Source organism: Delphinus delphis, chromosome 11, assembly GCF_949987515.2.
Source record: "Delphinus delphis chromosome 11, mDelDel1.2, whole genome shotgun sequence".
Taxonomy (NCBI): Eukaryota; Metazoa; Chordata; class Mammalia; order Artiodactyla; family Delphinidae; genus Delphinus; species Delphinus delphis.
In genome coordinates this window covers 101,404,100-101,424,622 of record NC_082693.1, presented here as the reverse complement: position 1 = coordinate 101,424,622, position 20,523 = coordinate 101,404,100, and the positions used below count along the sequence as shown (strand labels likewise).

Sequence of the window (20,523 nt, the reverse complement as noted above, 5' to 3'; positions counted from 1 at the left end):
CGTGCAGCTGCTTGTCCCCTGGGCCCGCAGTCCTCGCCCCCCTGCCTCTTCCAAGCCGTCCTCCCTGGTGAGGGGTGCAGGCCGGGTGACCGTCGCCCTGGGTGCCAGTGGCTTTGGGGGGGTGGCACTGACCTGTCTTGAAGGAGGCTGGCTGGCCTGGGGTGGTGTGGTGTCCATTGCGGTCCCGGGAAGCACGGGCAGGAAGGGCGCCGTGTGTGCCCGTAAAGTGGGCCACGTCGGCCACAGGGTGGTGTTGAGCGCTTGAGGCAGGAACAAGTGGCTTCTCAGCGGGAGGGTCCCCTCGGGCCCTGAGACCGCGTGCGCTGGCCCCCAGGTGAAGCTGGAGCAGGTGGCCCTGGAGCTGCGGCTGACCCCGCTCACCGTGCTGCTGCGCTCCGTGCTGGACCAGCTGCAGGAGAAGGACCCGGCCCGGATATTTGCCCAGCCAGTGAGCCTGAAGGAGGTGGGTGTCCTCGCCCTCGCGTTCCCCGTCCTTCCTCATGTCTGCGGTGACCAAAGGGATGAAGAAAGAGCCCTTCCCAGTGCGTGTCTGCCCGGCCAGGGGACGGGTTCCTGCGTTTGTGCTTTAGGGGCCTTGGCTGGGAGGGTCCTTGGAAGGAGCCAGGCTTCAGTTCGGTGTGTCTCACTGCTGCCGCTCGGTACTGTGTGAGCATGGCGTGTGTGCGTGTTCATGTGTGTATGTGCGCGTGGGGCTGCCTTACGTGGCAGCCGTGCTGGTTACGTAGCACGGATGAATCCTGTTTTGTCTGTAAACGGCTGTTTTCTTCCCTGGAATCAGGTTCCGGATTATCTGGATCACATTAAACACCCTATGGACTTTGCCACGATGCGGAAACGGTTAGAAGCGCAAGGGTACCGGACTCTCAGGGAGTTGGAGGAGGACTTTGACCTCATCGTGGACAACTGCATGAAGTACAACGCCAAGGACACGGTGTTCTACCGGGCGGCCGTGCGGCTGCGTGACCAGGGTGGCGTGGTGCTCAGGCAGGCCAGGCGCCAGGCCGACAGCGTCGGCTTCGAGGAGGCCTCAGGGATGCACCTGCCCGAGCGGCCCCCCGCGGCCCCCCGGCGGCCTTTCTCCTGGGACGACGGTAAGCGCGGCTGTCCGGGAACAGGCGGGAGGGTGCTCCCCCCGCAGACGCCGTACGGGTAGGCCCAGGAGAAAGGGGGTGGGAGCCACACACTGACTTGAGGCTTCCTAGTAGCCTCATGAAAAAGCGGAAAACAGGTGAAACTTATTTTAGTGACGTGTTTTTAACCCACCGTGTCTCGTGGCGATTTTAACGTGTAAATGACATAAAGATCACGGAGGGTCGCCTCCACTGGCTTCCCATTGCCTCTGTGCTGCGTGGTGTGTGTTTCACAGTCAGTGCATCTCTGTTCAGGGCAGCCACGTTTCAGGGTCCCACTTGAGAGAGACGCGTGGCCTGTGGCCCTGAGCAGGACGGCCTGGGTCGGCCTGATACAGACGAGGAAGCAGTGTAGCCGGGGCCTTGGGCCCATGTGGGCCCTACGGACTTGGGAGGGCGTCTGTGGCCAGAGCAAGGCTGTCGCTGTGCTTGGAAGTTAGCAGGGCACAGCCACGGGGCCCTCTCCCCGGCGGTGCACTCCTTGCGCCGTGGCCTTGGGGGGCCTGCCGTCCGCTGACTCGTCCGACCCTTGGAAGCTGCTGCCTTGCTGCACGGCTCTGCCCCCACAGGAGCCCTGGGCGGGCAGGGGCGCGGGGCCGCGGAGGTCGGGCCTTGCAGGAAACAGCCGGGCGAGCCACCACAAGTGCTTGCGTATGCTTCCGCACCCAGGTTTCACTGAGGATAGAATTAGGGATGCAAAGTCTAACCCGCCCCTCCTTCAGCATTGGGGTGCACGAGGGCGGGCCAGACGCTGTGGTGAGCTCCTCAAGCGACGTGCCTTCTGTTTCCGTGAACCTTCTTACCTGCGGGCTTTTGTCGGGATGCCTTCTGCTGTGTTTCCCTATGCCGTCGTCTCGTTCCCTTCGTGGACGAGGTGGCGCTTTAGTAACAGGTTTGCCTGTGGGGGAGGTGTGTTCCTTTGTCTGGGCGGCCGCGCGCTGCCGTTTTTGTCCCAGTTTTATCTGCAGGGGCTTCTGTAGACTTGTTTTGTTTCTTGCCCGCTTCTCACTGATTTAAGATAATCTGTGCTTTATGAATTTTGGTGTTTGGCTGAAATGGAAATTGCTAGCGGTTTTTGTAGTAAATGTGCCCCAAACTCCAAATTATCTGTGAATTTTGCAGCCCAGTTTTAGAAAAGCCAGACGGCAGCCTGGGCCTGAGACTTGAGGTCAGACACCAGTCGCGATGCGCAGACGCCCCACGCTGGCGCCCTCGGGGAGTCCACACCTCCCTTGGGCCCTTTCTCGGAGTCTTCGCTTGGCCTGGGCGGCTGGTCTCAGCAGGAGGGCTCGGCGTCCCTGGGCGCCGCCCCTGCTCCAGTGTATGCCCCTGGCGGCGGCCCTCGTGGGCGCCACGCGCAGATGGGGGCCCGGGGCTCCCCGGTGGGGCCGGCCGGGTGGTCTGAGGCTTCTGATGGCCGTGCCTCTGCTTCCAGTGGACAGGTTGCTGAGCCCGGCCAGTAGGGCCCACATGGTCCTGGAGGAGCAGCTGCGGGAGCTGCTGGACATGCTGGACCTTACGTGCTCCATGAAGTCCAGCGGGTCGCGGAGCAAGCGGGCCAAGTTGCTGAAGAAGGAGATCGCCGCCCTTCGGAGCCAGCTGAGCCAGCAGCACAGCCAGCCCCCGGCCGCCGAGTCAGGTACTGCAGGCTTTGAAGAGGACGGTGCTCAGCTGGGGCAGGAGACCGGGGAGGAAGGTAAGCACGCTCGGGGGCGCGGGCCAGGAGCGCTCGGAAACCTCCGGGCACACGCCGGGCCGTCCGTGCCGTCCGCGCCGCGTTTGGGCACTAACGAGAGTCTGGGGCATGGAATGAGACTTTTTTCTCAGCTTGGTTCCGGAAAACTATTTCAGGAGCACCGTCTATGTCATCCGCAGCCTTGCCAGGGTGGTTGGAGAGTGACGGGGGGCACGACTGTGTGTCGGGTCAGGATAGTGGAGCAGAGTCGTTGCACTGGGTGCCTGGTGACCTGCGCGGGGTGCGCTCAGCCCTCACTGACTCGCTTCTGGGAGGGCGGAGGGCCTGGGGGGTGCGAAGGTCCCTCCCGTGCTCCGTCGTGGGCCGAGCGTGTGGGGCACAGGGCTGGGCCGGACGCGCGCCCAGAGGAGCCCCCTCCCCGGCAGGACGGGCCGTGGACGCCAGTTCAGCCTGGGCTCTGGGAGGTGCCCTCCGGGGGCTGGAGCTCTAGGACGGGCCGAGGGTCCCCCCCATGCTCTCCTTGCCTCACCTGAGGGTCAGCACGTTTCAGGCAGCGACACGTGGAGTCAGACTCCCTGCGAGCACAGCAGTTGGCCGCTGTTTTACGGTCTTTCTGATTTTTTTCCCCACCGCGTCCAGATAAGAATAACAAAGACGTTAATCAAACCAGACGCCAGGTTGTTCTACAGCTTATCTTTTTAAAAGAACTGTGGTGTGCTGTGGACGGGTGCCAGCCTTGTGGACCTGCCACATCCTGGCGGTGACCGCGTGTGCCTCTGCATGGGCGCCCATGAGTGGGCTGGTGCTGGGCGTCCCTCTGGCGGAGCAGTGTCCTGCGTGTCCCCCTCCTTTTTTATCCAGTTGCCTGAGGCAGCAGTGGGGCAGGAAGGACCTGGAACCCTGAGCTCTCTTCCCTTAGAGAGCGACCCTGAGTCACTCCTGCAGACTTTTCCTCGCGATGGCCTCTCTGTGTGCATGGCTGCGCTGTCAGCTGCAGGCTCTGCAGCTTCTCCTGGGTTCTGGGAGTTACGTTAGGTCCGTAGAGTCTGGGGGAGCCTCCCTGCCACCACCTGCGCCGGCCCTGCCTCTTGGGGCTCTGGTTCTGAGGAGCTCTTGCCCAAGGGGACCTTCGACAGCCGGGCCTACCTGGGTTCCCGGGCTGTGCCCCCTTCTGTGCCTTCAGGGGTCCTCGGGGTGCAGGGTGGGCCTGGAGCGTGGGTTCTGGCATGGGCACCTGCTTGCCTGCCAGCTGGCCCCTTCCCGCTGCCCGAGCTGCCCCTCCGGCTGAGGGCATGCGTTTCTCTTCTTGTGCAAAAGAGTGGGTTGGGGGGAGAATGTGTCGACAGGTTGGTCCGCCATCAGCTTCTGAGCTCTCCTGCTGGGCAGGCGTCCCTGGCGGCCCCTCTCGCTGTTCCGTGGGGCTGGCCCACATCGGAGGAAGCAGGTGGAGGCGCGGCCGGCAGATGTGAGCAGGGAGGCCTGGAGCCGTGCTGGTTAGGAGCGACACGTGGAAGGAGAGGTGTGGGTGGAGAGGAGAAACAGCCGGGCTTGTCAGGGAGGGTGGGGGGCACCCCCCGTGAAGAAGCGGCGTGGCCTCCAGACATTGGGACTGGAGTCGTGTGGCTGACACAGAGGTTGGTGGAGGCGGCGGAAGCAGCCGTTTGTGAGCGAGTGTAGAAACGTGTACTTGGGATCACCGTCCCGGGGCAAAACTCAAGAATCTTCTGAAAGACTCAGGACCACAATATCGATCCGTTGCGCTTGAAAGAGTGGTGATTTCTCAACATCAAACGCGGTCTTAGTTGTGATTTAATGTTCACGGGTTTCTGTTGGAAACCTGAGCAGGGAGGAGATGCTGGCGTCAGGCGCCAGGCAGGGGCGGCGGGCGTGGGGCTCCGCGCACCTTGGGGCGGGCGCCCGCGGACTCTGCCCGTCTGTGCGGTGCTGGTCTGGGGCCGTCAGCCGGGGAGCCTCGTGCCCGGGTCGTCGGTTTCACACACGGTGAGGTTTCCGTCGAGCAGCTTGGGGGTGCGGGCAGGGCAGTGAGGACGGCATGGCCGAGGCCGTGGGCCTGGGTCGCTGAGGGGCCTCTGCCTCTAGCTGTCGGGGCTTTGGTCCAGTGTCGGGTTCGAGCCCTGTCTCCGCTGTTTTAAGCCTGCGCCCGTCTCTTTCCCTGGAGGCTCCAGAGGGGCTGCCAGGGTCAGCTGGAGGCTCGAGTGAGGACAGGGGCTCCTGACTCGGGAGGATCGGTGGCACGGCGTCCAGACAGGTGCCTCGCTGGGTCCCCGGGCCGTTTGTGGCTTTGCTTTGGAAGCGTCTCTTGGGCGGGTTGGCGCCACGGGTGTGGACGGTGGAGAAGCTGCCCTGCAGATGCCCCGAAGCAGTGGGGCAGGTGGGGTGCCCCGAGTGGAGCCGCCGGGCTGTTCTGTGTGTGATGAGCTCCTGTGAACAGGATTTCAGGTGCTCTGCATTCGTTTATGCCACGAACGAAGAGCGTTTGTTCTAGAAGTTAATCGAGCGCTTTTCACGAGCGTTTAAGCGGCGTGATTGTTCGCAGCCAGTGACTGTACAGGGACTTGCGCTGTCATGTCGGCTCCGTGTGCACCCCCACGCCCCCCCCCAGGGCTCTGCTTGGCACCTGCTCTGAGCGTGGCGAGCGCGGCGGGGTCATTGGTCACTGTGCTGTCTGTCCTCGTCTGACGGACGAGGGCACGGAGGCTTGGGGCCAGTGGCCTGCGAGGGTCCCGCAGCTGGTGGTGGGGGTGGTTTGCACCGGGTCACCTGAGCAGCTTCTGTCCTTGACGCCCACTCTGCATCTGCGCGGCCCTCAGAGGCCTGGGACATGCCTCTGTGAGCCGCCCCGGCAGACTGCAGGGCCCTGTGCCATAGCGTAGCCTTCAGGGAGGGGAGGGTCGGGTGGCCCCTCTGAAGAGCCCCCCCGTTCCCCGCGGCTGGCACAGGCTGGGTGTGGGCGCAGTCCGCTGTGGACCACGTGGTCCGGGGCCTCGTGTGTGGGCGGCCAGGGCCGTGGGCGCCTGCGGGGGGCTGCGGGGCGGCGGCTGCCCCAGCAGGAGCGGCCAAGCCTGGGGGTGGGGCCTGAGGTCGCCTAGCCCGCTTGCTGAGTGGGGGGGCCTGGGGGGGGGCGGCACTGCCACCCTTGCGTCCCCCTGCCTGCCGAGGCTGCGGCAGATGCTGACACCTTGTTGTCAGGTCAGCACGAGAGCCCTTGTGGGTCTGGGGGCGGGTGGGGGAAAGGGAGGGAGGAGGGCCCCACCCCTGGGAAGATGCCCTTGGTGTTCCTAGTGAGTGACAGGAAGCCTCCCAGCGGTCACTTTGCATGTCCCTAGTTCCCACCTGGTCAGTGTTCCCCACGTGGTCACGAGCAGCGGGCGGGGGAGGTTCCTCACCAGCCGCGCGCCAGCAGTGGGCCTCAGGCCCTAGCGTTTCCACACATGCGCAAGATGAGTCAGTGTCTCCTGAAACTGACGCTTCTAACAGCTTGTGGTCCAGGAGAGGCGCTCTGCTCATTTTCTGCGTCGCTGTCACGTGCCTTAACAGGCTTTGAGCGGCGGTTGAAAGCGAAGGCCCCTCTGGGGCAGAGCCTGACCACAGCTGCCTGGGCAGAGCGCTCCTGCAGTTCCGTGCCACCCTCCTGGGCTCCGAGCCTGGCAGGCTCTCCTCACCATAAGTTGGGAGAATTCTCGAAACATTTGCTCAGGGACGTAAACGAACCTTAGAAGTTGTGTAGCTTTTCATTTTCAGAATGACTTTGGATTTAAAATATTAACCTTATGTGTTCTAGACGGTTTTGGGGAGATGTGCAGGTTTCATAAAATAGAAACTGTACTTTGTGATGATACGTGCTACTTAGTGTCTTCTGGTTTTATGTCATACGTCCTGAAGCCAGTATCCGCCTTGCCTGGAGAGCAGCCTCGGTGGCTTTATCCCAGAGGCTGTGCCCGCCCCGGCCAGCCCTCCCTGGGGAGGCTCCTCCAGCCTCTCGGGGCCCGGGGCTGACAGGCCGGCTCTCAGGCGTCTTGTTCCCATGTTAGTAACTTTTAAAGCCTTTTTCTTAAGAGGTTAAAACAGTCTTTGTCCAGAGGTTGTGTTTTTATATTTAAAGTCAGACTTAGGAGAAAGAACTTAGGTTGTAATGTCTCTGGAGGTGGCACAGAAGTTAGTGTATCTGAGAACAGAGTGGGAAGTGTTCCTGCTCTCCTGGATCGTTCGCAGCCACTCACCACTCCCTGGTTTTGACACGACTTAGAGTGCCCTGGTCAGAAGTCAGGTCTACGTGCTGTTTCCTCTGTCTGCTAACCTTGTGGACCAGGTCAGGACTGTGGGAATGCCCGCTTAGAGCCCCTTAGTTACGTGAAATATTTTTCTTCCTCAAGGTAAGTGGATGTTGATTGCAGAAACTGTCATGAACTCGAATGATGACTTGACGCTGGCGCACGTGCGGTGGTCCTCAGGGTTGTCTTCAGAGGGTAGCTCTGGACACCTGGGCGCCAGGCGCCGCGGCCTCGGTGTCAGGGAAGCGCACACAGGGTAACCCGCGGCTGCTTGCAGACAGTTGTGTGTGATGCTGTGTTTCCTTGATTGAATTAGTATTTTGGTGGACTTCACATTTATAGTAAGTTTTATAATAGATTTTATAATTATCAGTTTTCAAAAATCACTTTATTTATAATTTTTTCAGGAGATAAATCTCCCCCTAAACTTGAACCATCAGATGCATTACCTCTTCCTTCAAACTCGGAGACTAATTCAGAACCACCAACCCTCAAACCAGTAGAACTCAACCCAGAGCAGAGTAAACTATTCAAAAGAGTCACATTTGGTAATGAATCACATAGCACTTGCACTCAGAGCGCACTGGTAATCGGACACCCTCCAGAGCCCACCCTCGCCAGTAGTGGCGATGCGCCGGCGGCGGCCTCCGCGGTGGCGGAGCCATCAAGCGATGTAAACAGACGCACTTCTGTTCTCTTCTGCAAATCGAAAAGTGTAAGCCCCCCAAAGTCTGCCAAGAACACTGAAACCCAGCCAACTTCTCCTCAGCTAGGGACCAAAACCTTTTTGTCTGTAGTCCTTCCGAGGTTGGAGACTCTTCTGCAGCCAAGAAAAAGGTCGCGAAGCACCTGCGGCGACTCCGAGGTGGAGGAGGGGTCCCCGGGAAAGCGCCTGGACACAGGTAAATGCCGCGCCGGCCGCGTTCTGTCTCGGGGCGGGGCGGGAGTGGGCGGCGGGGGTGGGGGGTGGGGTGTGCCAGCAGCTTCGGTGTTTTGCACTTTGTTGTCCACGTAAGAAGACAGATGGTGTTTTGCTTTGAGAAGCCCTGAATCATAAGTCTGAGGTGGCGCCACCTTGGGGGGCCTGGGGGCTGGGGGCCCTGCTTGTCCCTCCCCTTGGAGAGCCTGGACCCAGGCCGCCTTCTGAGCGTGGCTGGCGCTTGGCTGTGCTGTCCGTGTGGTTGGGTCCAGGTGCAGCAGGTGACGGCGGGCGTCCCGCAGGCCTCCCTTCTGAGGCCCACAGGGTCTGGGCTAAATGCGGCGTGTCACCCACTTGCTTAAAGCGTCCTTTGACATTTTCTCGCTGTCCTGTGTGGCTTGGTTGGTACACCCACGATGGGTTATCTCCTGCTGAGATAACACTTGAAAGTGTTTCTCATTTGCTACTAAGCTTCTACGGCTTAATCGTGTCACTCACTCACCCAGACACCCCTGTGCTGGCCCTGCGCCAGGAATTTCCCTCCGGCTTTGTTTGCCGAGGCACCTTCCCGCTCTCTCAGAGCCAGTTTCCAGCCGTGCCGCCAGGAGGCGAGGGGTGTCTGTGCTGGTCGCCTAGCCGGTTGCCGTCCGCGCCCCTCCACGGCGGCGGGCCCGCGGGGCTGTCTCCTGGGGGCGGTCTGAGCTCCCTTTGGTCCCGGACGTGGACCAGAGCCGGCTCGTGTCCGCTGCTGCTCTGTCTGCCGCATCCAGGCAGAGAAGTGCGTCTCCTCCTCCGGCGGTTGACTCAGTTTGAGCCACGGGTTCGTGGGGCCGGCTGGGTGCCTCGGTCCCGGGCGTCCACCCTGGAGGGGCGGGCGGTTGCAGCCCGGCGTGCGGGGAGGTGTGTCGCCTGGCTGGCTGTCCTTCCACAGTAAACTTTTGCACACGTGATTAGGGTTATTGAAACGTTACATTTTGTGCTTTTAGTTCGATGGATCAATATCAAGTTGGTGTTTTTTGATAATTTGTTAAAACTTTATTTCTGAGTGCTGCCAGCTGCTTGAGTGTGTCCAGGGTACAGATACAGTGGAGCCTGTGTCAGTGCTCGGGGCTCCTTAACTAGCCTGGGGCCTTTCTCGGCCGAATTTAGCGAAAGAGCCTCGGCTTGGTTTTCAAGCGCACTGGAGGGTCCCGGCATCTGCACCGGGAGGCGAGTCAGGGCGTCGTGTTCTGGTGCACCGTTCGCAGGGCACTGCGGTCAGGGGCCCCTGGCGAAGCTGGTGTCCGGGGGGTGGGCTGCCAGGCCCCGACGTGGCCCTCGCCGCCCGGCTGTTCTTCTGGAACCGTTGCCCCCCATGGGCCTTCAACCGCCGGGCTTTCGGGGCCCTGTTGGACTCCCTCACCAAAGGTCCCTTGTAGAAAATCACGTCCGCTCCTTCCGGTTTCCGTGTGTAGAAAGTCACGTCCGCTCCTCCCGGTTTCCGTGTGTAGAAAGTCACGTCCGCTCCTCCTGGTTTCCGTGTGTAGAAAGTCACGTCCGCTCCTCCCGGTTTCCGTGTGTAGAAAATCACGTCCGCTCCTCCCGGTTTCCGTGTGTAGAAAATCACGTCCGCTCCTCCCGGTTTCCGTGTGTAGAAAATCACGTCCGCTCCTCCCGGTTTCCGTGTGTAGAAAATCACGTCCGCTCCTCCCGGTTTCCGTGTGTAGAAAATCACGTCCGCTTCTCCCGGTTTCCGTGTGTAGAAAATTACGTCCGCTCCTTCCGGTTTCCGTGTGTAGAAAATCACGTCCGCTCCTTCCGGTTTTCGCGGCTGAGCCGAGGATCTTGCAGGTGTTCAGTGGTGATGGTTGAGGCCGGGAGTTTCCCGCAGGCTTTGCATGAGGGCCGGGGCGCGTCCGAGGTGTCGACCCCTATGGCCTGGCTCAGACGGAGCCCTTTGCTTCCCATTCCAGAACGGCGGTGCCTGCAGTGGTGTGCGGTGAGTCCTCAGTGTCTGCTCGGCCCTCGGCTGGCCCGTCGCCCGGGCGTCTCGTGGGCTCCGCGGCCGGGTCCCTTGCCCCGAGCGGCAGTCTTTGCAGTCTTGGGATTTGGGGTATTCCGAACCTTCTGTTTTCCAAGGGTCCGTCTGCGTGCTCTGCCTCGTAGGGAGCCCGCGGGTGTCCACAGTGTGCTGCAAGGCCTCCAGGTTAGGGTGAACCGCGCCTTGTTCGTTCCGGGCACTCAGGCCTCTCCTCGGAAGCGCCCGCGGGCGGCGTCGGCACGCTGGCTGCTGCTCCTGGAGCCGTGCCGCCAGGCCCTGCGTGGTCTCCAGGCTTCTTTCTGTGACCGCTGGCTCGTGGGCCCCAGGCCAGGACACCGTGCTGCCCGTCTCCTCGCCTGAGATGCCTGCGCGCGGCTCCCGTCGTGCGCGTGGCGGGCCGTGTGCGCTTGCGTCTGTCGCCGTGTCTGCAGGCTGCTCGGGCAGGAGGCTGCTCTGCGGGGCCTGCGTTCCGACTGAACGGCTTTTTCGCTGGTTTCCAGGTTCTCGTTTTAACTACTAACACCCTGGGTAGTTCACTCTTTGAATCCTAATTATTTTCTCTTACCTTGGACTGGAGTTGTGCAACGCGGTCATTTTGGAACGCAGAAGGATCCCTGCATCCTTGCATTTCACCCAGTTCTTGTGGATGACATTGGAAGCATCCGTTCAGCTGCTCTCCAAACAAAAACACAAACAGCAGCCCTCGGAGGAGCCGTACCCCCCCCCCCCCCCCCCGCCCCTCTGTAAGTCAGCCAGAAGCCCGCAGGTGCCGGGGCGGCGCCCATCCTCCAGCTGTCTGGGACCTGGCTGGGACGTCGCTCGGCCTCCCCGTGGATAGGGTGACGATGCAGAAGGAAGCCTTGGGCCGAGGTGCCTGGAGAGCGTGCTGCGTCCACAGATGACTCGCGTGGATAGAGCTTCTGACCCGCCCTCGACCGGCACAGGACCGGTCTGAGATGACCAGGGGCTCTGGGTTGGGCGCTGGGCTCGGGAAGGACTGTGCAGGCCACACACGGTGCCGGACCACGTGGCATCAGCCCCGTGTCCCCTCGCTGTCTGCTGTTAGCGCCTCCTGGCTCCCACCGGGCCCGCCCGCCCTCGCTTGTCTCTCCTCTGGCTTCTTCTCCCGCTCGTCCCGGGGCTCTCGGGGAGGCACAGTTCTGTCTCTGGTCGCCACGAGCGGCCGTCTTGGCTGCGGGCCTGGGGGCGTCCCGTGCTGGGCGTCCTGGCGAGCCTTGCACGCTGCTGCGTCTTCTTGGAGCCGGTCTGGGCAAAAGCAGGGTGTTGGGATCTTACTTGATGTGCTTCTGTGTTTTTATTGAAAGGTGGAAAAACGCATAAAAAATGCAATTCTGTTGCCAACAGTAAAAATAAAATCTTGGAGCCAAAATAACAGGCATGCCCCCTGCTCCGACCGGCCGGCTGCAGTCCCTGTGCCCACTGGCCCTGGCACTGTGTCGTGTGAGGGGACCCCTTGCGTCCACACCGTGTGGTGGCAGGGGGCGCAGCCGCTCCTGTCGCTGTGCCTCTTGCTGGGCTGCCGTCCAGGAGGTCTTCACGGCCCGGTGAGGGCGTGGTGGGGTGGACCTCGGGTGCCCGGCACCCCTGTGGGAGCACCTGGAGGCTTCTTGCCACCCGGCAGGTGCGAGGCGTTCAGGATGGAGGTCGCTGCAGCCACTAATGACCCGCGTCTCGGGAGGCCTGGGGGCGCCTGGACGGCCTTGAGCTGCAGCTGGGCCGGGGTTCCCCGCTCGGCATGCCCTCCTTTGGGGCAGAGAAGGGAGTTTCGACTCCGGGGTGCCTCCTCTATCGCCCGAGGCGTCAGCCCTGATCCCCAGGGGCTCTGGGGGTGCAGCTCATGTCTGGGGGGCGTTGGCCGGTCCCTGAAGGCACTTTTCACCCGGCACTAACCTGGCTCTCGGAGGCACTGCGGGGGCACCTGTGTCTGCCTGTGGCTCTGGGCCCACTTCTGTGCAGACCTGTGACCCTGCCCTACTGAGTGGCATTTCAGGTCCCTGCAGGTCTCTGGGTGGCGTGGGGTGGCTTGTGGAGGCTGGCCCTGCTCTGGCCACGCGGCCTCGTGCCCTTGGGCTTGTCTGCTGCTCAGTGCGTGACACGGGGAAAACCATACGTGACTAGCTGGTCACCCTGGAGGCGTGTGTCCTCTTGTTTCCCAGCTGAGGACTCCCCACTTCTGGGTCTTCTCCCCTGGTGTCACTTGTCACCATGCGTGCCATGTGGGTGATGCCTGTGCCGTCTCCCGGGGACGACATGAGTGCAGGCTTGCTCGGTGCCCTGGAGCCGGGGCCGCTTTCCCCTCTCCTTTCTCCGTAGTCAGGAGGCCTGTCCTTCGTCTGACCTTCACCACGCGTGTCCCGTGACGGGTGCGCTGCCCTTCCTTTTGCCATTCCTGGCTGCCGCCTCCTGCCTTGGGATGGGGGGGGTCGCGGATGGCAGGCCCCATGCACTGCTCGCCCCAGCTCTTCCCAGGCGCCGGGTACCTGTCACAGGCGGTGAGACTCCCCGTCACCTTCTAGGGCCCCTCTTCCTGCTCTGCCAGGAGAGGCGGATGGGCAGCCAGCTTTGCCGGCGGGAGGTTGGGCGCAGGGGGAGGCCGTCCACGCTGGCTGTGCTTGGAGCAGCTTGGTGGCTGCGTGACCTTGACCCCTGGGCTGTCGCCACACGGTGCGTCTGGACCTGGCCCAGTGTCGGGTGCTGTCCTGGGCCCTCCCCGGGGGGTACAGGTGGGATCTTGTAGCAGCGCTGGTGCTGGGCTTGCGCCTGCGTGAGCGTGGCCCCTCCTGGTGGACCTGGGCCCCACGGGCTGGGACCACCAGAAGCGGCCATGGTTCAGCCCCGCAGCCTTGGCCCAGCCGCTCTGTTTCATGGGCCTGCCTTCCTGAGGTGGTTTGGTCCAAGTTCTGAAGATGAGTGCAGCACCCGCCATTGCCTGCAGGTACAATGTGAATTAGGTTTGAAACGGAAAACGCTAAGCTTTTCCTGTAGCTAGGGGTGTCAGGTCTGACGGAGATGGAGCAGGACGTCTGACTGGCTCGCTTAGGGAGAGTCGGGGGCTCTGTTCTCTTCGGGAGCAGCAGAGCGCGCTCTGTTCCTGCATTTGTATTTGCCCGCGGATGTCTGTCTAGGTTTACTCACCTCCCTTTGTTTGCAGGAAAGTAACGTGAAGCAGATGAGAATCCTCTGTAATCTGGCTTAACTACTTCAAAAATTTTTTGAAAAAATGGATTTAAAAAATTTTGAAGCACGAGGAGTGGGATTCTTTTCTGGGGAAAAAACACGCCTTCCCTGCAGCCGCCGCATCCAGAGGGGCCGGGCTGGGCCTGGCAGCGCTGGACAAAGGCGGCAGCTCGCGGCCCCTTCTGACCTGGGGTGTCCTTCCTGCCTCCTGCTGGCGTCAGACTTTTTGGGGGCAGGATGTGTGGTTTGGCTTTGAGATTTGCCTCGATTGAAACACTTCTCAGGTGCTAAGGTGAAGCCGTTGGCTTGTTGGGCTGCTGGGGGGTTCTGGCCCCCTGGTGGCGCGTCCTCACCCGTGTGCCTTGGTGCTGGTGGTCTCGGTGGCATCTGGACACAGGGCGCCCACGTGAACGAGACGCTTGTCTTGGATTTCAGGAGGTCGTGAGCGTTTTTGGGGGCTCCTGCTAGTGCTTTGTTTTGAAAGAAGGTTTTCCTTAGACATGGACGTGCTGATCCCCCAGAAGCCCGTGGCTCCCCTCCCCCCACCCCCCGGGGGCCCCCGCCCAGACTTGGGGCCTGTGTCGGCGGGCGTTGACCGTCCAGGAAGGAGTCGCAGGAGGCCCTCCTTGCCTTTGTGGGGCCTGTTTTTAAGAGCACCTTCTGGAGACCAGTGTGCCCTGACTTCGCCGTGCCTTGTCATCTCCGTTCGGTGCCCCTGTGCCCCTGTCCCCGTGTTCTGAGCGTGCTGGGTGCTGGGGTGGGCAGGGCGCGATTGTCTGGCGTTGTCCCCGGTTTAGAGATGGTGGTGGGGCGGGCACCTGCCGCGGGGAGCTGAGCTCAAGGCCGCGTGCGCCTGTGTTGCAGGGCTCACCAATGGCTTTGGGGCCGCGAGGGGCGAGCAGGAGCTGGGCGGTGCCCCGGGGAGAACGGCCGCGCCCCGCCGCCGCTGCGCCTCCGAGTCCAGCGTCTCCTCCAGCAGCAGCCCGCTCTGCGACTCCAGGTGGGCCCCACCCCGAGCCGCCCTCCCGCCCGCCCTCCCTCCCTCCCTCCCTCCGTCCCTCCCTCGGGGGCAGTGTCTCTTCCGCAGTGATCTGCTTTGTAGAATTTCACCAGAAGTGGGAAGGCAAACCCCATAGAAGTCTAACTTGAGTGACGTCTATACTTGGGTGTTTTCCTGCCGAGTCTTGCCTTTACCAAGTTGGTGGCTGGGAATTCCCTGGTGTCCAGTGGTTAGGACTCTCACTGCCGGGCCCGGGAGTGATCCCTGGTCGGGGAATTAAGATCCCACACAGTGGGGCCCAAAAAAAAAAAGGTGGCCAGCATGGCCCTGCCGTCTCCCTTCCCTCCTGACCCCTCCCCGCCTCCCCTCGTGCAGGGCCCGCGGCCGGGCTCTGATGGGCCCCTCTTTCCCTCCTGAAGCTTTAGCGCGCCCCCGTGCGGCCGGGGCAAGCCGGCCCTGGTCCGCAGGCACACGCTGGAGGACCGCAGCGCGCTGATTTCCTGCATCGAGAACGGGAACTACGCCAAGGCAGCCCGGATCGCGGCCGGTGCGTCCACGCCCGCCACCGTCTTGTGCGCGGAGTGGGAGATGCTGGGGACCTGGGGGCCGGAGGCCTTAGAGCAGCTGGGGGAGGGGTGGGGTGCAGGGCGACTCGGAGTCGCGGCTTGAGGGCGGGTGCGGAGGCCCTAAGCACCACTGTGGGCGCTGGGCCGGCCTTCTGCCTCCCCCGGGCTCTCGCGCCCTCAGGCCGGGCCGGTCGCACCCCCAAGGCCCGTCTTGCCACCCTGGGGCGGCCTCAGCTGTGCAGCGTGTTGGGTCCCGGGGGCCCTGCCCCTCTGACTCCTTTCTCTCCCTCTTCTTCTCAGAAGTTGGTCAGAACAGCATGTGGATTTCAACTGACGCCGCGGCCTCCGTCCTCGAGCCCCTGAAGGTCGTGTGGGCCAAGTGCAGCGGCTACCCCTCGTACCCGGCCCTGGTGAGCCACGTGGCCGTGTCCCCGGGCCCTGGGGACAGGCGTCCTGTGACCACCTGCCGGGAGACGCACACGGGGGTGTCGGGGTGTGGGCAGAGTTCCTTGAGACCCCCCTCTCGTCGGGCCCTGGCCTGCTCCAGGGCACGGGGTGCGAGGGCTGCGCCGCGACCCCGTGTCCTCCCTCGGCAGATCATCGACCCCAAGATGCCGCGTGTGCCTGGCCACCACAACGGGGTCACCATCCCGGCGCCGCCGCTGGACGTGCTGAAGGTCGGCGAGCACATGCAGACCAAGGCGGACGAAAAGCTCTTCCTCGTCCTGTTCTTCGACAACAAGAGAAGCTGGTGAGTGCCCGCCGGGCCCTGGGTGGGTCCGTGTGGTCCCGACGGGCCTCCCACGGGCTCCCAGACCCCTGTGCTCTGCCAGCGGATGCCCCTGCCTTGGCCCCCGACGGGCCGCGGTCCAGACCCTGACCTGAGTGCCCGCGGGAACTGCCCCCCCCGCCCTTCTGGCGCCGGGCTCGTCTGTCCTCCGCACTGTGGCCCTTTCTGTGCCCGAGGCTGCTCGGTGGGGAGCCGGCCGCAGTGTCCCGTGCGGCTGCATTGGGCTTGTGTGTCTTGCTGCCCCCCGACCCGGGCAACCCCCTTGCTGCATTCCCTGTGGCTCAGTGGGTCTTCCGGACCCGTGGCCCTGCCCTCCACTCCTTGCCGTGTGAGTGCACGTGTCGTGCGTGTGTCTGTGTGTGTGCGTGTGCCCCGTGGTGGCCACTCAGGTGTGGCGTGGCCGGCCGAGGGCTGCAGCGGACCCCCGGGAAGTGACACTGATAGAGGAGGTGACCACTGATCCCGTGCTCGGGCGCTTTCCGCGATGCCGCTTGGCCTGAAGTGCGCGATGGCGTGGAGGCTGGGTGTGTGTGCGGTGGCCGAGGGGCAGGTTGACGCTTGCGCATCCTCACAGTGCATTCTCTTCCTTCAAAGGCAGTGGCTCCCGAAGTCCAAGATGGTTCCCCTTGGCATTGACGAGACGATAGACAAGTTGAAGATGATGGAGGGGAGGAACTCCAGCATCCGGAAGGCGGTGAGGATCGCCTTCGACCGCGCCATGAACCACCTGAGCCGCGTGCACGGGGAGCCGGCCAGTGACCTCAGCGACATAGACTGACGCGGCTGTGGCCTTGTCCATAGTGTCGATACGCTGTACATACTGTATATTGTTCACCACTTAACTTATTCTGATTTTTAGGTGTAGTTTAATTCTTTCTCCCAGGGAGGGGGAGGTTTTATTTCCCAGTTTTCTATGAAATCATCCCTGTCTGGGCGCTCTGTGAATGGCGTGGGCGCGTCCCCCGAGTGCAGCTCTGTGCCCCTCACGGGTCGCTCCAGAGGGCGCTGCCGGCCTCACTTTCTTTGATCTGTAGCTGTTTTTTGTTTTTTTTTTTTTAAAGACTTTTGAATGTTTAATAATTTTGTAAATCATGCTCTTTACACAGAGTACCACTTATTTAATAGACGGGATGTAAATTTACAATGACAAATGTGTATTTTAAGAAAGAAAATGACATTATTTTGAATGGTACTTTGTGGAAAGAGGTGGAGAATAAACTTATGCCGCGCGCATCACTTGCAAATCACCAAAAACACTCCGCCGCCCCCGTGAGGGCTGGGGCAGCGCCTCCTCTGGGCCTCGCCAGCCTCGACCACGCGCCAGCCTCCGCCTGTCCGCGCCAGCCTCCCACGGGCGTGCCTCCCAGCGGATTATTTATTGTAGAAAGTGTATCATTTGCTTTATAACGAGAGATAAATTGGCAGAAGTATATTGATATGCGTTTTATACAGGACATAAAATCCAACTTGCTTCGGGAGCAGGATGTGTTGGTTGTTGTACAGATGACTCTGGCTGTGTTCTTTGATTTTGTAACTTGTAATCTTTTGTTTACAATGAGGGGCTTTCTGTAACTTGTTTTAATTTAGAACACTTTGGTAGCAATAGAAACTTTGGATACATTTTTGTATGGTACACGTGATGTATATAGAATTAGTACTTTATTTTTTATTTTTAAGAGGTAAAGCATTATGTTAGGGGAAAAGGTAGGGTGGGTTTCCAAAATGGCATTTTTTATATTAAAAAATAAAGTCAAGATTTGGACGGTGTGTCCCTTTCATTCCTACACCATTAGAATGCCGGGTGGGCGTGCAGCCTGGCGGCCGGGCGGGGCCGGGGCTGGGCGAGGGTCCCTGCAGCCGAGGCACGCGACACACCTTCATCTCAAAGTGTCGCGGGATGTCATTATTTATTATCTTACCTAATCATATTTTTATTTTAAAATGGTAGTTTAAAATTTTTAAATGTTTTTTTTTCTTTTAAGTCTGCATCGTTTGTAACATCTCCATAGAAACTTGAAAATAAAACATCTTCCTTTGATAGTTTTGTCCCGTGTCTGACGGACGCTTTCTCTCTGCTGTGGTTCTGGGGTCCTCGAGGAAGGCCTGTTGGGGCCACGTCACCGCGGGCGAGGCCCCCGGCTGTGGTCGGAGAAGGGACGGGAGGGATGGAGGGACGGGGTCTTCACCCCGGAGCCTGGAGCTGCACCTGGGGCCTCCTCTGCCCCCACTGTCCCAAGTCACGGTCACGCTGAAGGTCGCGAGGGGCTGCCGCGGCCTGAGCTCTGCTGGCGGCGTCCTCTGGCGCCGAGTCCTGCTGCTGTGGTTTCCACGGAGCCCCGCCATCCTGGCCGCCAGGACGTGTCCGGGCTTGTTGGTGGGGCCTCCTGCGCGCTCAGCTCAGCCCGCCCTGCTGGAGCTGGCCCTTGCCGCCGCTCGGGCCCACTGGGCGGGCGTCCAGCCTGTCCCCGTTCGCCTGGGGCTTTGTGGTGTCAGCACCGAAGTCAGTGTCCCGGGAGCTCCTCACCCGTACCTGGGGCCCCTGCCAGTCCGGGGCAGCCCCAAGGAGCCCCCGTCTCAGAAGCTCACTCGACCCAGCACTGGCCGCCCGACCCCACCCAGGGCGTGGCTGTGCCGCGGCCCCAACCCCGAGCAGGGGCCTGGCGGGTGGGGCTGAGGGCGCCCCGCGTCCTTAGCAGGACCTCCTGGGTCCCACTGCCCTCTTGGATCCAGCCCCGGGGGCCCTGGGGCTCCTGGCTGTGGCTTCCTTCTTTCTTGGAGGGCCTCTGGGCAGGTGGGCAGAAGGGGCAGCTTCAGAGCGCAGGGGGGTCTGTAAGGGCAGCTGGGGGCGAGGACCCAGCAGGGACACTGGGGCGCCTCAGGCTGGAGCCCAGCCCCCCGGGAGGCCGGTGGTCTCTCCTCGAGACCTGCAGTTAGTCCCGTGTGACCCGCTGCCTGGGGCCCTGGCCCTGCAGACTTGAGGCCGCAGGGCTGGGGACTCTGGGGGACACTGGGGTCTTGTGGTCTGAGAAGTGGGACCCAAGCCTCCGGAGTGCCCACGTGGCAGGCCTGCGTGGCCCCGGCATCCAGCTCCCAGCGCAGGGGCAGAACTACAGCCCGGCGCTGGGGCGTTTCGTGTCCAAGGCAGTGTAGACGGTGCTCATCGTGTGACTGGGGCTCCCGGCCCTGTCCCCCCAGGCAGGGTCCAACCACGCGGTGTGGCCTCCTCCGCAGTTCTGTGGGCGGCACTCAGGGTTTCCCCGAAGCAGACAGGGATCCTCACGTACCCCCAACAAGCCCTCTCTGGGGTCCCCCACCCCAGACGTGTCCTCTCGGTGTCCCCCTTCCAGGCGTGCTCTGCGGGTAGGGCAGACTCCCCACTCCTGGACCAGGTGGGTTTGGCTTCTTGGGGGATGGGGGGCAGAGGTCTCCCCCAAACCCTTTCCCCCAAACCAGGGGCTGGCCCCAGGCTGGGGAGGGACTGTCCACACACCCCTGCACCCCACAGACTTGTGGGGTCAGATCTTGCCACCCTTGCTCGGACCCCGGCCCCTCCTGGGACCCCCAGGGGAGCTCCCTTGCAGTGAGGTGAGGCCAGGAGACAAGATGAATGGGAAGTACCTGGGAGCATCACTTGCAGGAAATGTCCTCCATGTGGGAGGAGTTTCCTCCTGTTGGCTGGAATGTGGATGTGGCGGCTGGAACTGGAGCAGCCATTTTGGACCATGTGGAAGGCGGCAGAGCCACAGGCTTGATGGGGCTTGGGCCTTTGACGTAAGCACAGAGCTTTCCTGTTGTGAAATGCAATTCATATTTTATGGCAAGACAAAAAAAATTTAAACAATGTTTTTCTGCCCTTTGGCCCCCTCTCTCCCCCTTGCTGCGAGTTGTGTATCTGCATGTTGCATCGACCACACCTTCCCCACTGGCAGAAATGCCTGCTCAGCCATAAAGAGCGGTATTCTCCCAGCATCAACAAGACAACTCCTTAAAGATAAATTTCCTTCTCCATCTCCTAAGGGCCCGATGACGCTTAGATCGGGATTGTGTAAATTGTCAATAATACGTCATTTGATGTACAGCCCTCTGTCTCAAAAACCTTATATAACTGTGCCTTGACTTCTAGTGGGTGGAACAGTTCTCAGAGCTTTCTGAGATGCTCCTCCCCGGGTTATAATCCTCAAATTTGGCTCGAATAAAATGTTCCATTTCTTTTGTAGATCAACCGATTAATTTTTCTTTATTTATTTACTTTTAATTTAATTTAATAATTTTGGCTGCATTGTGTCTTAGTTGCGGCGCGCAGGATCTTCACTGAGGCAGGCGGGATCTTTTCATTGTGGCGCGCGGGGCTCTTTGCGGTGATGCGCGGGCTTCTCTCTAGTTGCAGTGCGTGGGCTCCAGGTTGCGTGGGCTCTGCAGTTGTGGCACGTGGGCTCTCTTGTTGTGGCGCGCGAGCTCAGTAGTTGTGGCGTGCGGGCTCAGTTGCCCCGCGGCATGTGGGATCTTAGTTCCCCGACCAGGGACCGAGCCTGCGTCCCCTGCATTGGCAGGCGGATTCTTATCCACTGCGCCACCAAGGAAGCCCTCGACTGATTAATTTTTTTGTCGACACTACCAGGCCTGAAGATTTTTTTATGTGATAGAAACGTTACCTTTTAAAGCCACAGCTGTTTTCTTTAGAGCAGGTAAATCTCATATCGGTCAAGATGAAATCATTAAAATTCCAGAAAAAATCGTGGAGTGATTATTTACTACCATGGAGTGAAGATGATCTTTTAAAATACGACACAGCCTCCAGAAACCACAAAAGAAAGTATCAACGTATTTAACAATGTAAACTTAAAAAGTTCATGTGGGCGTGGTCAAAAACATCCCATCACTCACAAGGTCA

At 61.0% G+C, this 20,523-nt stretch overlaps 1 protein-coding gene across 8 annotated transcripts in view; it reads left to right on the top strand.

The window, feature by feature from the left end:
* Window positions 1–17,670, top strand: part of BRD1 (bromodomain containing 1) — a 34,898-nt gene extending 17,228 nt beyond the window's left edge. Inside the window, exons 5-13 of one of the 8 annotated variants that reach the window (XM_060025840.2) lie at window positions 335–463; window positions 800–1,112; window positions 2,587–2,847; window positions 7,937–8,041; window positions 14,141–14,276; window positions 14,696–14,823; window positions 15,143–15,252; window positions 15,439–15,593; window positions 16,227–17,670. In XM_060025840.2, the coding sequence (XP_059881823.1) occupies window positions 335–463; window positions 800–1,112; window positions 2,587–2,847; window positions 7,937–8,041; window positions 14,141–14,276; window positions 14,696–14,823; window positions 15,143–15,252; window positions 15,439–15,593; window positions 16,227–16,410 (1,521 nt within the window). In that variant the 3' untranslated portion in view covers window positions 16,411–17,670. Of the gene's footprint in view, window positions 1–334; window positions 464–799; window positions 1,113–2,586; window positions 2,848–7,546; window positions 8,042–14,140; window positions 14,277–14,695; window positions 14,824–15,142; window positions 15,253–15,438; window positions 15,594–16,226 lie in introns of those variants that run through there. The other 7 variants (XM_060025839.2, XM_060025837.1, XR_009521271.2 and 4 more) reach the window with 7 other exon arrangements.
* Window positions 17,671–20,523: the final 2,853 nt, after the last annotated feature.